The sequence below is a fragment of the Pseudophryne corroboree genome, chromosome 3 (assembly GCF_028390025.1).
Source record: "Pseudophryne corroboree isolate aPseCor3 chromosome 3, aPseCor3.hap2, whole genome shotgun sequence".
NCBI lineage: Eukaryota > Metazoa > Chordata > Amphibia > Anura > Myobatrachidae > Pseudophryne > Pseudophryne corroboree.
In genome coordinates this window covers 407,076,295-407,091,008 of record NC_086446.1, presented here as the reverse complement: position 1 = coordinate 407,091,008, position 14,714 = coordinate 407,076,295, and the positions used below count along the sequence as shown (strand labels likewise).

The 14,714-nt window shown below is 46.3% G+C and overlaps 1 protein-coding gene and 1 long non-coding RNA gene across 4 annotated transcripts in view; one reads left to right on the top strand and one right to left on the bottom strand.

Annotated features, from left to right (window-relative positions):
• The window catches only part of LOC135055755 (CMP-N-acetylneuraminate-beta-galactosamide-alpha-2,3-sialyltransferase 2-like), a 195,453-nt gene that overhangs the window by 65,041 nt on the left and 115,698 nt on the right, over nucleotides 1-14,714 (bottom strand). For all 3 annotated transcript variants that reach the window (XM_063960178.1, XM_063960176.1, XM_063960177.1), the window contains one exon: nucleotides 2,129-2,322. In XM_063960178.1, the coding sequence (XP_063816248.1) occupies nucleotides 2,129-2,322 (194 nt within the window). The remainder of the gene's footprint in view (nucleotides 1-2,128; nucleotides 2,323-14,714) is intronic.
• LOC135055757 (uncharacterized) overlaps nucleotides 1-14,714 on the top strand; it is a 172,970-nt gene that overhangs the window by 66,826 nt on the left and 91,430 nt on the right. The gene's annotated exons all lie outside the window — the stretch shown is intronic.

The window sequence follows — 14,714 nt, the reverse complement described above, 5'->3', positions numbered from 1 at the left end:
AGGTGGCTTCTTCAGGAGACAGATCTGAGTCATGTCACCTCACTGGCCTCTCTGCTCCTACTATCCCCAAAGACCAGATATTCAAATGTTAGATCACACCCCAGCTTTAATTTTACCTGCCATACCTGGAATTACTATACACACCACTTTAAGCTCTTTTTCGTCTCCCTCTCTCCTTATCCCTTTATGGGATAACCCTATCTTCCCATCTGGCCAATCTTCTACACATTCCCGACCTTGGCTCTGTAGAAATATAGACGTTTTGTTACAGATATTTTAGATGTTGGTAGGTGTATGTCACTACCTGACATTCAATCGAACTTTAACTTCCCAGAGGTGAACTCATTTATGTGCATCCAGATAAAACACTTTGTCTCCTCCTTGGCCGTCCCTGCATCCTTTTGCTCTCTGTCCACTCTAGATTCCTTGTGCAACCACAGGCCCCTAATTCAGGGCATGATATCTCCTCTTTACCCTCTCCTTCTATCTTATAGGCAGCTTCCTACTCCATCATTTGAACTCCAATGGGAAATGGACTTGAGTCCACCCCCTGATGCAAAGTCTTGGTCTGACATTCATGTGTCTACTACAAAGACATCTATTTCAACTTTGGTTAAGGAAAACGCCTAGAAGATCTTTTACAGGTGGTACATGGTCCCCACTAGATTACACAAAATGTTTCCCCTTTGTCTCCCTTCAGTGTTGGAGAGGCTGTGCCGCATTGGGTTCTTTTATCCACATATGGCGGACTTGCCCCAGGATAGCACTATACTGGTACAGGTTGAGTATCCCATATCCAAATATTACGAAATACGGATTTTTTTGAGTGAGAGTGAGATAGTGAAACCTTTGTTTTCTGATGGCTCAATGTACAAAAACTTTGTTTAACACACAAAGTTATTAAAAATATTGTATTAAATGACCTTCAGGCTGTGTGTATAAGGTGTATATGAAACATAAATTAATTGTGTGAATGTACACACACTTTGTTTAATGCAAAAAGTTATTAAAAATATTGGCTAAAATACCTTCAGGCTGTGTGTATAAGGTGTATTTGAAACATAAATGCATTCTGTGCTTAGACTTGGGTCCCATCACCATGATATCTCATTATGGTATGGAAATATTCCAAAATACGGAAAAATCCAATATCCAAAATACTTCTGGTCCCAAGCGTTTTGGATAAGGGATACTCAACCTGTATATGATTGCAAATTTGATAAGTGAAGTGATCAATGTCCCCATTGTTAAAGATCCCTGGTCCGTTCTTTTGGGTCTACCAATTGCATCATTGGATGCCATCACCATCAAATTGATGACTCAAATGTTGAATGCAGCCAGATGTCTAGTTGGATTACACTGGAAACGCCTGGATACCGCCCCTCCTGCGCTTAGTCATTGATAACATTTGGCCTCTAGCAAGTATGGAGAAGAAAACTGCATATCTAAATAATAGAGCTTTTAAATTCCTGCAAATTTGGGACCTGTGGTACCACTTTCAAAATTCCTCACCTTGCTCCCACATGCCGTGTAGACTTTCAACCCTACTATTCTGACAGTCTTCCTGTGCTTCTGGGCACTATTCCAAACCTATAGCAGTGCCATATTACTTCCTTATACAAATTTGCCCCTTCTGTTGTGATTATCGTTATTATTGTTGACGTGAGATCTGACAGCAGTTTCTATCATCTCATTTTCTTTGGGATGCCTTACCAGCAGTTCCCCCCAATTCCCCTTCTCTCTCCTCTTTTCTTTCTCTCTTCCTACTATCTTTCTAATATAACAGTGTCTAATCTGAGGTTTACTTTGTGTTATTATATTATGTATATTCGTCTAACACTGTTACGGACATTTTTTTTCCCAATCATTGCTATTATATATTGCAGATGTATATTTGATAATACAATGTCTTCCCATTTCATTTGGATGTTGCTGATGATATTTTCTTTTGCACTTTAAATTACAAATAAACCATTTAAAAAATAGCAGACAGACAGGGCTAATGAACAAGGCACACAGAATCACCCATTGGTTTATAATAACAACAACAACAACAACATAAAACCTTCTGTTATTCCACAAATACGTCTTCATGCAGAATCTCAATATGAATACAATAATCTGTTACCTGAAAATGAAATTATGGGAATCGATGTTTTCCCCATGTCGCAATCCTTTGAGGTTGCCAGAGTTCCCCACCACTGCACAGCGCCGGCACGGCCTCTTATATAGCTCTTCATATGGGTTCCCAGTTGGTACAACTTTGAACAACTGCTCTAGTATCAAAGGTATGTCACTTGCATTGTTCCCCATTTGGAGTTTCTGTGAAATATAGAAATGAAATGTATGGATTATTAAGCAGACATATGCAATTAAATTACCCCTGATCAAAAGAACACATTTTTGTAAAATAATTTGTTTCTTTGCTTAGTACAGTATAACATAAATCAGTGCCAAAACTGCTTTCCCACATATAGACTATTTAGTTGTTAGTGGGTGTTACCCCCTAGGTATATATATTTTTTTTTAAGCTTGTCCCCACCTTGGACCTACTCAATGTATACCCCACAGGTCTATCTAAAAATGATTGCTACATACTGGGACATATTCTAATTGCAGCCAAAATGGCTTTGGCTCAATACTGGAAAAATCCTGTCCCATCTTCCATCTATAAAGTCATTAGCAGTGACGTGCGGTGAGGTAAATGGCTGGGGAGGCACTGGCTAATATCAAAGACAGATTTACATATATATGAACCCAATAGCAGAGCATGTCGGGGAGGGCTGCACTATGCTGTAGACTGTGCAGACTACTGGCATATGTCATAAGGGACACATCCCTCAGTGCAAGTGACTGCACTGCCATTGCTAGGCACAGTACACACTGGCCAGAGTCACTCGCAGTACAGTACATTATATAGTGGCCAGCAACTCAGGCAGCCAGTGACATTGGGCCTAAATCAGACCTGATCGCAGCAGCAACATTTTCTCTAATGGGCAAAACCATGTGCAGTGCAGGTGGGGCAGATGTAACATGTGCAGAGAGATGTAGATTTGGGTGGGGTGTGTTCAAACTGAAATCTAAATTGCAGTGTAAAATAAGGCAGTCAGTATTTACCCTGCACAGAAACAATATAACTCACCCAAATATAACTCTTTCTGCAAATGTTATATCTGCCTCCCCTGCAGTGCACATGGGACCTCATTCCGACCTGGTCGCACGCAGGCAGATTTTTGCACTGCTGTGACTAGGTAATCGCCGCCTACAGGGGAGGGGGTTAGGGCTGTGTAGGGGAGCAATCGCTTGTGCAGGGAGCTGCACAAACAAAAAGTTTGTGCAGTCTCTGCACAGCTCAAGACTTATGCTGCTTTCAGATCGCAAATGCCGGATCCCACCCGGTAAGAGAAACGTGTCCTTACCGGGTGGGATCCGGCATTTGCTCTGCTTTGGTGGCTTTCCGACCCGGCAATATACCGGGTCGGTTGCCATAGCAGCAGGGGGCGCAGCAGCAGCAGGGGCGGGGGTGGAGGCGGCGCTCGGAGATAAGCTCATCTCCTGCGCCGCCTCTCCCTGTGCTGTGAATGGGAGCCGTGTCGCATCGAAACGGCTCCCATTCACACTGCGCCTGACCCGGTATTCAACCCGGTAATAACCCTTCTTTTTAACCGGGTTGAATTACCGGGTCAGGCGACCCGCTAATTCGGCCAAAGAGCTTTCACATCGTACACTGACCCGTTTCGACACGGCAATATGCCGTGTCGATAGTCGATACCGGGTTATTTGTGCGATGTGAAAGGGGTATTACTCAGCCGCTGCAATGAATCTTCTTGGAGCTGACGTCAGGATCCCTCCCTGCAAACGGTCGGACACGCCTGCGTTTTCTTCGTCACTTCCTGAAAACGGTGAGTTGACACCCCCAGCCGGCCTCTTCCTGTCAATCTTCTTGCATTAGCCGCTGCTAACGCTTTCTTCGTTCTTGTCGTAGCTGCCGTCGCCGGGCAGCGAAGCGCCTGCTCATTGCGGCCGGCACGCATGCGCTGTTGATACCCAAACGCACGGCTGCAAAAAACTGCAGCGTGCGATCGGGTGGTTTTGCCCATTAGAGAAAAATTTTGCCTTTGTGATCAGGTCTGAATTAGGCCCCTTGTCACTGTACCATACACTATAAGTAGGCTTTGTGTCCAGTTTCTTATGGAACACTTGTATTTTTATTTTTTTTATTTTTTGGGGGGGGGGGGGTTCTGTACATTTTGCTAATAAATGCCATATTAGTTATTAATAAAACCCAGCAAAAAGGTAAAGTAAAGCTCTGCCTCTGTAATACTCCTTTCACGCCGCACAAATTACCCAGTATATTGCCGGGCTGACATGGGTTTAGGTGCGGTGTGAAAGGGGTATGTTCCGATTTCCCGCATAGCATGGCCTGGTATTTCAACACGGAAATAAAGCAGGGTTATTCCCGGGTCAGGTGCACAGTGTGAACGGGTTGCCAAGTCGATGTGATCCGGGATCCGCTCACACTATAGGGACAGGCGTCACTTGGAGATAATCTGATCTCCAAGCACCGCCTCTGCACACGTCACTGCGCACATCACCAACCCGGGTTGGTGCCGTCAGTCTGAAAGGGGTCATGTGACCTGCTTTAGCGATGTGAAAGTGGTATGAGTCTTGCAGCAGCACCATGTCAGTACAGAGGGGAGGTGGCTGAGCTTTCTTCCTGGCAGAGACCTGTGCCTTCTCCACCTCCCCCCCCTGCCCCCCCCGTACCCCCAACACACACACACACACACACACAAACACACCCGCACAAACACACACACACTCACACACAGAGTACAGATTTAAATCATTAAGGAAAAAAATAAGATTTTACTCACCGGTAAATCTATTTCTCGTAGTCCGTAGTGGATGCTGGGGACTCCGTAAGGACCATGGGGAATAGACGGGCTCCGCAGGAGACTGGGCACACTATAAGAAAGATTTAGTACTACTGGTGTGCACTGGCTCCTCCCTCTATGCCCCTCCTCCAGACCTCAGTTAAGGAAACTGTGCCCGGAAGAGCTGACATTACAAGGAAAGGATATTGGAATCCAGGGTAAGACTCATACCAGCCACACCAATCACACCGTATAACTCGTGATAAACTTACCCAGTTAACAGTATGAACAACAACAGAGCATCAAACAACAGATGCCAACATAACATAACCCTTTTATTAAGCAATAACTATATACACGTATTGCAGAAAGTCCGCACTTGGGACGGGCGCCCAGCATCCACTACGGACTACGAGAAATAGATTTACCGGTGAGTAAAATCTTATTTTCTCTAACGTCCTAGTGGATGCTGGGGACTCCATAAGGTACCATGGGGATTATACCAAAGCTCCCAAACGGGCGGGAGAGTGCGGATGACTCTGCAGCACCGAATGGGCAAACACAAGGTCCTCCTCAGCCAGGGTATCAAACTTGTAGAACTTTGCAAAGCTGTTTGAACCCGACCAAGTAGCTGCTCGGCAAAGTTGTAATGCCGAGACCCCTCGGGCAGCCGCACAAGAAGAGCCCACTTTCCTTGTGGAATGGGCTTTCACTGATTTTGGATGCGGCAAACCAGCTGCAGAATGAGCCTGCTGAATCGTGTTACAGATCCAGCGAGCAATAGTCTGCTTTGAAGCAGGAGCACTCAGCTTGTTGGATGCATACAGGATAAACAGCGAGTCAGTTTTCCTGACTCCAGCCGTCCTGGCTACATAAATCTTCAAAGCCCCGACTACATCAAGCAACTTGGAGTCCTCCAAGTCACGAGTAGCCGCAGGCACCACAATAGGTTGGTTCAAATGAAAAGATGACACCACCTTCGGCAGAAATTGCGGACGAGTCCGTAATTCTGCCCTGTCCATATGGAAAACCAGATAGGGGCTTTTACATGACAAAGCCGCCAATTCTGACACACGCCTACCCGAAGCGAAGGCCAATAGCATGACCACTTTCCACGTGAGATACTTTAGCTCCACGGTCTTAAGTGGCTCAAACCAGTAAGATTTCAGGAAACTCAACACCACGTTAAGATCCCAAGGTGCCACTGGTGACACAAAAGGGGGCTGAATATGCAGCACTCCCTTTACAAACGTCTGAACTTCAGGAAGCGAAGCCAGTTCCTTTTGAAAGAAAATGGATAGGGCCGAAATCTGGACCTTTATGGACCCTAATTTTAAGCCCATAGTCACTCCTGACTGTAGGAAGTGCAGGAAGCGGCCCAGCTGGAATTCCTCTGTAGGGGCCTTCCTGGCCTCACACCAAGCAACAAATTTTCGCCATATACGGTGATAATGTTTTGCTGTCACGTCCTTCCTAGCCTTTATCAGCGTAGGAATAACTTCATCCGGAATGCCTTTCTCCGCTAGGAACAGACAGGGCCCCTGTTGCAACAGATCCTGTCTGAGAGGCAGAGGCCATGGGTCCTCTGTGAGCATTTCTTGCAGTTCCTTCTTGGCCAATCCGGAACAATGAGTATTGTTCTCACTCCTCTTTTTCTTACGATTCTCAACACCTTGGGTATGAGAGGAAGAGGAGGAAACACAGAGACCGACTGGAACACCCACGGTGTTACTAGTGCGTCCACAGCTATCGCCTGAGGGTCTCTTGACCTGGCGCAATACCTTTGTAGCTTTTTGTTGAGGCGGGATGCCATCATGTCCACCTGTGGCAGTTCCCATCGATTTGTAATCTGTGTGAAGACTTCTTGATGAAGTCCCCACTCTCCCGGGTGGAGGTCGTGCCTGCTGAGGAAGTCTGCTTCCCAGTTGTCCACTCCCGGAATGAACGCTTGCACGCGATTCTCTGCCCAACGAAGAATCCTGGTGGCTTCTGCCATCGCTACCCCCCTTAGTTCCAGGATATTGATGTGCAGACAAGCCTCCTGACTTGACCACAACCCTTGGAAGTTTCTTCCCTGAGTGACTGCCCCCCATCCTCGGAGGCTTGCATCCGTGGTCACCAGGACCCAGTCCTGTATGCCGAACCTGCGGCCCTCGAGAAGGTGAGCACTCTGCAGCCACCACAGAAGAGACACCCTGGCCCTGGGGGATAGGGTGATCAGCCGATGCATCTGAAGATGCGATCCGGACCACTTGTCCAACAGATCCCACTGAAAGGTCCTCGCATGGAACCTGCCGAAGGGAATGGCTTTGTATGACGCCACCATCTTTCCCAGGACTCGCGTGCAGTGATGCACCGACACCTGTTTTGGTTTTAAGAGTTCTCTGACCAGAGTCACGAGCTCCTGAGCCTTCTCCGCCGGGAGAAACACCTTTTTCTGGTCCGTGTCCAGAATCATGCCCAGGAAGGGCAGACGAGTCGCAGGGATCAGCTGCGACTTTGGAATATTCAAAATCCAGCCGTGCTGTTGCAACACTTCCTGAGAGTGTGCTACGCTGATCAGCAACTGCTCTCTGGACCTCGCCTTTATGAGGAGATCGTCCAAGTATGGGATAACTGTGACACCCTGCTTTCGAAGGAGCACCATCATTTCCGCCATTACCTTGGTAAATATTCTCGGTGCCGTGGAGAGACCAAACGGCAACGTCTGGAATTGGTAATGACAGTCCTGTACCACAAATCTGAGGTACGCCTGATGAGGTGGATAAATGGGGACATGCAGGTAAGTATCCTTTATGTCCAGAGACACCATAAAATTCCCCTCTTCCAGGCTTGCAATGACCGCTCTGAGCGATTCCATCTTGAACTTGAACCTTTTCAGGTAAATGTTCAGGGATTTTAAATTCAATATGGGTCTGACCGAACCGTCCGGTTTCGGAACCACAAACATTGTGGAATAGTAACCCCTTCCCTGTTGAGGGAGGGGAACCTGTACCACCACCTGCTGGAGATATAATTTGTGAATTGCCGCTAACACTACTTCCCTTTCTATGGGGGAAGCAGGCAGGGCTGATTTTAGGTAACGGTGAGGGGTCATCACTTCGAATTCCAGCTTGTATCCCTGAGAGACAATCTGTATAGCCCAGGGATCCACCTGTGAGCGAACCCACTGGTGGCTGAATTTTCGGAGACGCGCCCCCACCGCTCCCGGCTCCACCTGTGGAGCCCCAGCGTCATGCGGTGGATTTAGTGGAAGCCGGGGAGGACTACTGTTCCTGGGAACTAGCTGTATGGTGCAGCTTCTTTCCTCTACCCCTGCCAAGAAAGGACGTACCTCTGACTTCCTTGCCTTTTTGTGATCGAAAGGACTGCATTTGGTAATACGGTGCTTTCTTAGGCTGTGAGGGAATATATGGCAAAAAAATTGACTTCCCAGCTGTAGCTGTGGAAACTAGGTCCGAGAGACCGTCCCCAAACATTTCCTCACCCTTGTAGGGTAAAACCTCCATGTGCTTTTTAGAGTCGGCATCACCTGTCCATTGCCGAGTCCACAGGACTCTTCTGGCAGAAATCGACACTGCATTTATTCTAGAGCCCAGTAGGCAAATGTCCCTCTGGGCATCCCTCATATATATAGGACAGCATCTTTTCTATGCCCCAGGGTCAGTAAAATAGTATCCTTGTCCAAGGTATCCAGTTCCTCAGACAGTGTATCTGTCCATGCTGCTACAGCACTACACATCCAGGCCGACGCAATTGCCGGCCGCAGTATGGTACCTGAATGTGTATAAACAGACTTCAGGATACCTTCCTGCTTCCTATCCGCAGGATACTTTAGGGAGGCTGTATCCTGTGACGGCAGGGCCACCTTCTTAGATAAGCGTGTCAGAGCTTTGTCTACCCTAGGGGAGGATTCCCAGCGCATCCTGTCCGTTGGCGGGACCTTTTGGAAATCAGCACTTTCCTATCAGGAGAATCCCAAGGTTTTTCACATAACTCATTTAACTCATGTGAAGGGGGAAAAGTCACCTTTTGCTTTTTCTCCCCAAACATATAAACCCTCTTGTCAGGGACAGGGTTTACCTCTGATATGTGCAATACATCCTTCATAGCTACAATCATGTAGCGGATGGCTTTAGCCATTTTAGGCTGCAATTTTGCATCATCGCCATCGACACTGGAGTCAGAATCCGTGTCGATATCTGTGTCAACAATATGGGATAGTGGGCGCTTCTGAGACCCTGACGGCCTCTGCGCTGTAGGATCAGGCATGGGCTGAGACCCCGACTGTCCCAAGGCTTCAGCTTTATCCAACCTTTTATGCAAGGAGTTTACATTATCATTTAACACCTTCCACATATCCATCCAATCAGGTGTCGGCGCCGTCGGCGGGGACACCTCATTCATCTGCACCTGCTCTGCCTCCACATAGCCCTCCTCGTCAAACATGTCGACACAAGCGTACCGACACACCACACACACAGGGAATGCTCTATATGAGGACAGGACCCCCACAAGGCCCTTTTGGAGAGACAGAGAGAGAGAGTATGACAGCACAAACCCCAGCGCTATATGACCCAGGAATCACACAGTAACTTAGTGTTTACCCAGTAGCTGCTGTATATATGATTATTGCGCTAAATTTATGTGCCCCCCCCCCCTCTCTTTTTACCCTCTTTCTACCGTGAGGCTGCAGGGGAGAGCCTGGGGAGCTTCCTCTCAGCGGAGCTGTGGAGAGAAAAATGGCGCTGGTGAGTGCTGAGGAAGAAGCCCCGCCCCCTCAGCGGCGGGCTTCTGTCCCGCGATTCGGTGTAAAAAATGGCGGGGGCTCATGCATATATACAGTGCCCAGCTGTATATATGCTGCTTTTGCCAGGAGGTACTCAATTGCTGCCCAGGTCGCCCCCCCCCCCCCCCCCCCATCCTGCGCCCTGCACCCTACAGTGACCGGATTGTGTGGGTTAGTGTGGGGGCAATGGCGCACAGCTGCAGTGCTGTGCGCTACCTCATGTGAAGACAGGAGTCTTCTGCCGCCGATTTTGACGTCTTCTTGCTTTATCCGCCGGCTTCTGTCTTCTGGCTCTGCGAGGGGGGCGGCGGCGCGGCTCCGGGAACGGACGACCAAGGTTAAGTTCCTGTGTTCGAACCCTCTGGAGCTAATGGTGTCCAGTAGCCTAAGAAGCGCAACCTAGCCGCAGTTAGTAGGTTTGCTTCTCTACCCTCAGTCCCACGTAGCAGAGAGACTGTTGCCAGCAGAAGCTCTCTGAAAATAAAAAAACCTAACTAAAATACTTTCTTAATAGCAAGCTCAGGAGAGCTCACTAAAATGCACCCAGCTCTTTCCGGGCACAGATTCTAACTGAGGTCTGGAGGAGGGGCATAGAGGGAGGAGCCAGTGCACACCAGTAATGCTAATTCTTTCTTAGAGTGCCCAGTCTCCTGCGGAGCCCGTCTATTCCCCATGGTCCTTACGGAGTCCCCAGCATCCACTAGGACGTTAGAGAAATAAAAATATAGACTGCTGTTAATGTATACATTCTTACAAAAGACAGTAAAGTGTACAGTACTGTGTTATATGCCACTAGAGAAGTACGTCCATACATAACATAAGACCAAATTGGAAATGTGTCACATAAAACCTTCCCAAGTAAGAGTGTGCATGGGCAGTCGCATAACACTTGTACCTTTTAAGTAGACTGTTTCTTTAAAGAAACCTCTTCCCCCTCAACAGTAGTGCAGTGGTCAGCTATATATTTGCTGGGGCCAGTTAATGATAGCTTTCCCACACTATGGTGTCCTCAACATTAAACCTTGCTGGATGATACGGTGATAAAAGAGCTGGGGATCAGGCATTTCACTGTTGTTTACCTGCCTGGTGATCTGTATGAGGAAGCGGTCTCCTTCTTATGGCTGTATCCCACGTTCAGTCCAGCACAGGGGAAGGAGGACGAGTAAGGTAGCTAATGCATAACTGAGGGGGCGTGCCTTGAGCCTGTGTCAAGGCACGCATGTCAGAGCTGCCTCAAGCTGGTGCTGCTTTCAATGCAGGATTATGCCTGACTCGTGGCTCCGCCCACAGCTCAGTGCAGCATTTGACAGCTAGACAGAGGCAGATCTCTCAGTGCCTCTCTCTCTCTCCTCTGCTCTCTGCATTTGCAGCGAGTGCTGCAACTTCATATTCCAATGACAATAGCATCATTTTATACTGATCTGTATTCTAACACAAATCAGTGTAAAAAACAGCTATTTTCACTGGAATATGACAGGTGAGGCTCTGCCTCCCCTGACTGCACGTCCCTGGTCATTAGTAAGGTTCAGTTTGTTTTCCTGATGGAAAAGGTAGACTTCCCGTATTCTACGTCTGCTTCCTCATCACTAATGCAATATTTTAGGTGGCATGATGTAACCGAAGTAAGGGTGCCGACTTACTGCTTAGGGATATGCCCTTGTCAGCATAGGTTCATCTTCCCATGAGGCCCTTTCCCCAGATCTGATATACCTGTTTACGGTGCTGTTTGTTTTTGTTTATTACTGAATTTTATATGCTCTGTTTAGTTTTGTATGGCTTCTGTATATATGGACTGTGGTCCCTCCCACTTTCTCTTTCCTGTTTTTCCTTCTGAACCCCCCTTTTCCCAGTTTACATGATACACAAACAGATATAGGTAAACTTGAGTCAACTTACAATTTACACCAAGCGTGAAGTGCTGCATATGTCCTATTTGCGCTAACACGGTTCATCTATGTAGCGCCGGTCACACATCGCCCACCTCCCCCACTTCTGCACACTATGCCAGCTTCAAGCGTCATTAGAATACACGCAGAAAGGTGCAGAGAGCTGGGCAGGCAGGGTTACATCTAGCTGGGTAATACTGAAGATGAGTTGGGGGTGATGATAAGTGCCCTAGTTTGCAGCTTGATCAGGCTAATGGTTGATCAGGAGTTGTCAAATGGCAATAAAACCTGCGCACATTCCCCTCACAGCCCATCAGACCTTCCCACATGCCCATAAGACCTCATCACATGCCCCCTCACACCTCCTCACTTACCTTTATAACTAGAGACTGCAGATTTTGAAGCAGTGTAATACAAAATAAAATAGTCAAAAGTTTTTTTAAACACACACTTTATGTATAGGATGTCTGTCACGGGTTCACTACGATATGCCGGCGGTCGGGCTCTCGGTGACCAGCATACCGGCGCCGGGAGCCCGACCGCCGGCTTACCGACAGTGTGGTGAGCGCAAATGAGCCCCTTGCGGGCTCGCTGTGCTCGCCGCCCTACGCGCGCCACACTATTTTGTTCTCCCTCCAGGGGGGTCGTGGACCCCCACGAGGGAGAATAAGTGTCGGTATGCCGGCTGTCGGGCTCCCGGCGCCGGTATGCTGGTCGCCGGGAGCCCGACCGCCGGCATACTGAAGACCACCCGTCTGTCACGGTGGACATCCGGTTGCAGCAGGCATCCTTCACATGAAGTGTGCGTTTTAAACAACTTCTGACTTTTATTTTGTATGAAACTGCCTGTAATAGAAATGCACTGTTTTGTAGATTACAACATTTTTTGTATAGTGCAGGAAGTTATACCATATAAATGTGATGTGATCAATTATTATGTCATTTCCTGCCACCATTTGATTGGTGGACAGTTATCTAAATATTTTGTTTGTCATACTCCTGACATGTCTTGACAAAGGTTCCCATTAGAACTGAAATGTGTCGACTATTTGGGAGTGTGATATTATGACCTAAACTTCTACGTCAAAGGTATGAACTTGTGCCTTTTCGAGTAACCGGTTTCTCTCAATTAGTGCTTGTTCACGTCCTCTGTTTGTTTTTAGGGATCTATTCATGAAGCAGTGAAAAGAGTCGAGAAGTGAGCCTGTGGAGAAGTTGCCCATGGCAACCAATCAGCTGCTCCGTACAGTTGTATAGTATGCAAATTATAAATGTTACTTCAATGCTGATTGGTTGCCATAAGCAACTTCTCCACTGGCTCACTTCTCCACATTTTTCACTGCTTCATGAATAGACACCTTAGTCTTTTGTAGTTTATTTTTGATTCTTATCATTCAACTCCATGGGATGTATGTTTTAATAAACACTTTTTGGTTCATTATTTTGGGGCATTTCTTAACCCATATGACAAACGGAGACGCATCGGATAGTTATTCTGAAGAAACTTTTATAGAAACATCACTACTTGCTAGATTGTGAATTAGGTACGCGTTACTTCTGTGTCTGATATTCTCACACTAAAGAAATGTTTGTGTGTCCATCTGCTCCTTTTATATAGCGAGTATGGTACGCAGCATTCCTCTTCATGATATATCCTATGTGGTGTTGGGAATTAGACCAGAATCCTAAAGAAACCTTTATGGGGTGGATTGCACACTTTTTTGCAACACCTTGGAGGACAGCTTTTTTTTCATTTGCAAGAGAATATTAGCAGCTTCTTGTTCTTTGAAAACTTTATAGCATAAGCATATTGATCTCATTTGTGGCCACTATATATGTTCTTTTCTTACTGTGTGTATTAATATTTTTTGTGTGTTTTTTTAAAGTATTAATGTGATTGTGTATTTTAAATAAAGAATAGCTAATACCAGCACTTTCATACATTTTTTTGCATATATTCCTACTAATTATCAGGGAGCAGTAAACCCTGTTTGACAGTTGCAGGTAATTAGCTACTACTTGGTGCCAGGTATATGTATATGTATGTATATATATATATATATATATATATATATATATATATATATATCTTTCCCTGTTCTTTATAGAAACATCACTACATGCTAGATCATGAGTTAGGTATGCTTTACTTCTAGGTCTGATATTCTCACACTAAAGAAATCTTTGTGTGTCCATCTGCTCCTTTTATATAGGGAGTATGGTACGCAGCATTCTTCTTCATGATATATCCTATGTGGTGTTGGGAGTTAGACCAGAATCATAAAGAAACTTTTATGGGTGTATTGCACACTTTTTTAATTGTAAGTTGGGTACGCATTGCTTATATACAGAAATTACCCTCACCATATAAGGTTGTTGTACCCCATCATCACTATCCATGATTTTGCTCTTCACGTGGTAGAATATCTCCAAGAAATTGTGAACACACTACAAATTGTTTTTAGATCTTATTTATTTTGTGCTATATGAGAAAACAAAACCAAAGAAGAGGACCACCAGTAAATAGAAGGATGAGAAGTTCCTCTAAAAAGGATGTATTGCATTGTATGCAATATATTATTGTGATAACTAAAAACATTTTTTGTATACCAGCGCCTGTTATGAGGGGTGTGCATTAAGTTTCTAGATGCACAAAAAGTATTATATTTACAAACGAAGTGAACATTAACAGTATTCGCCAGAGGAGTCTATGCAAAGTTTAATGCGCTCAAACCATTTGGTGAAGCAGCTGGACCAGTCTGAAGAAGGTATGTCTTCTACATTCCAGTCTCCACTGCAGCTTCAGGTGACTCAAAACAAATCCAACACATCTTGTGCTTGATTTGCAGGAACACACAGAAGTCGTATGAGACCTGGTCTGGACTGTACGGCAGATGACCAAACTCCTGGATGCGTCTATAGGCTAGACAACCGCTTTCTTGGCCTTGTGGGCAGATGCACTGTCATGATGGTGAAGAGCACCATAAGCATGAGTTCTTGGACGGTGGCTGGAAATGGATTACAGCACTTGCAGGAGGCATTGGTTGGAGTACCAGTCCCCAGTGACGATGCGCTGCTGCATGAGTGGTGCAGTAACTACATGACCAGTCTTGGCCACAAAAAGCCAGCATCTGCTTGGCCATGTTACGCTCACGTAGGAAA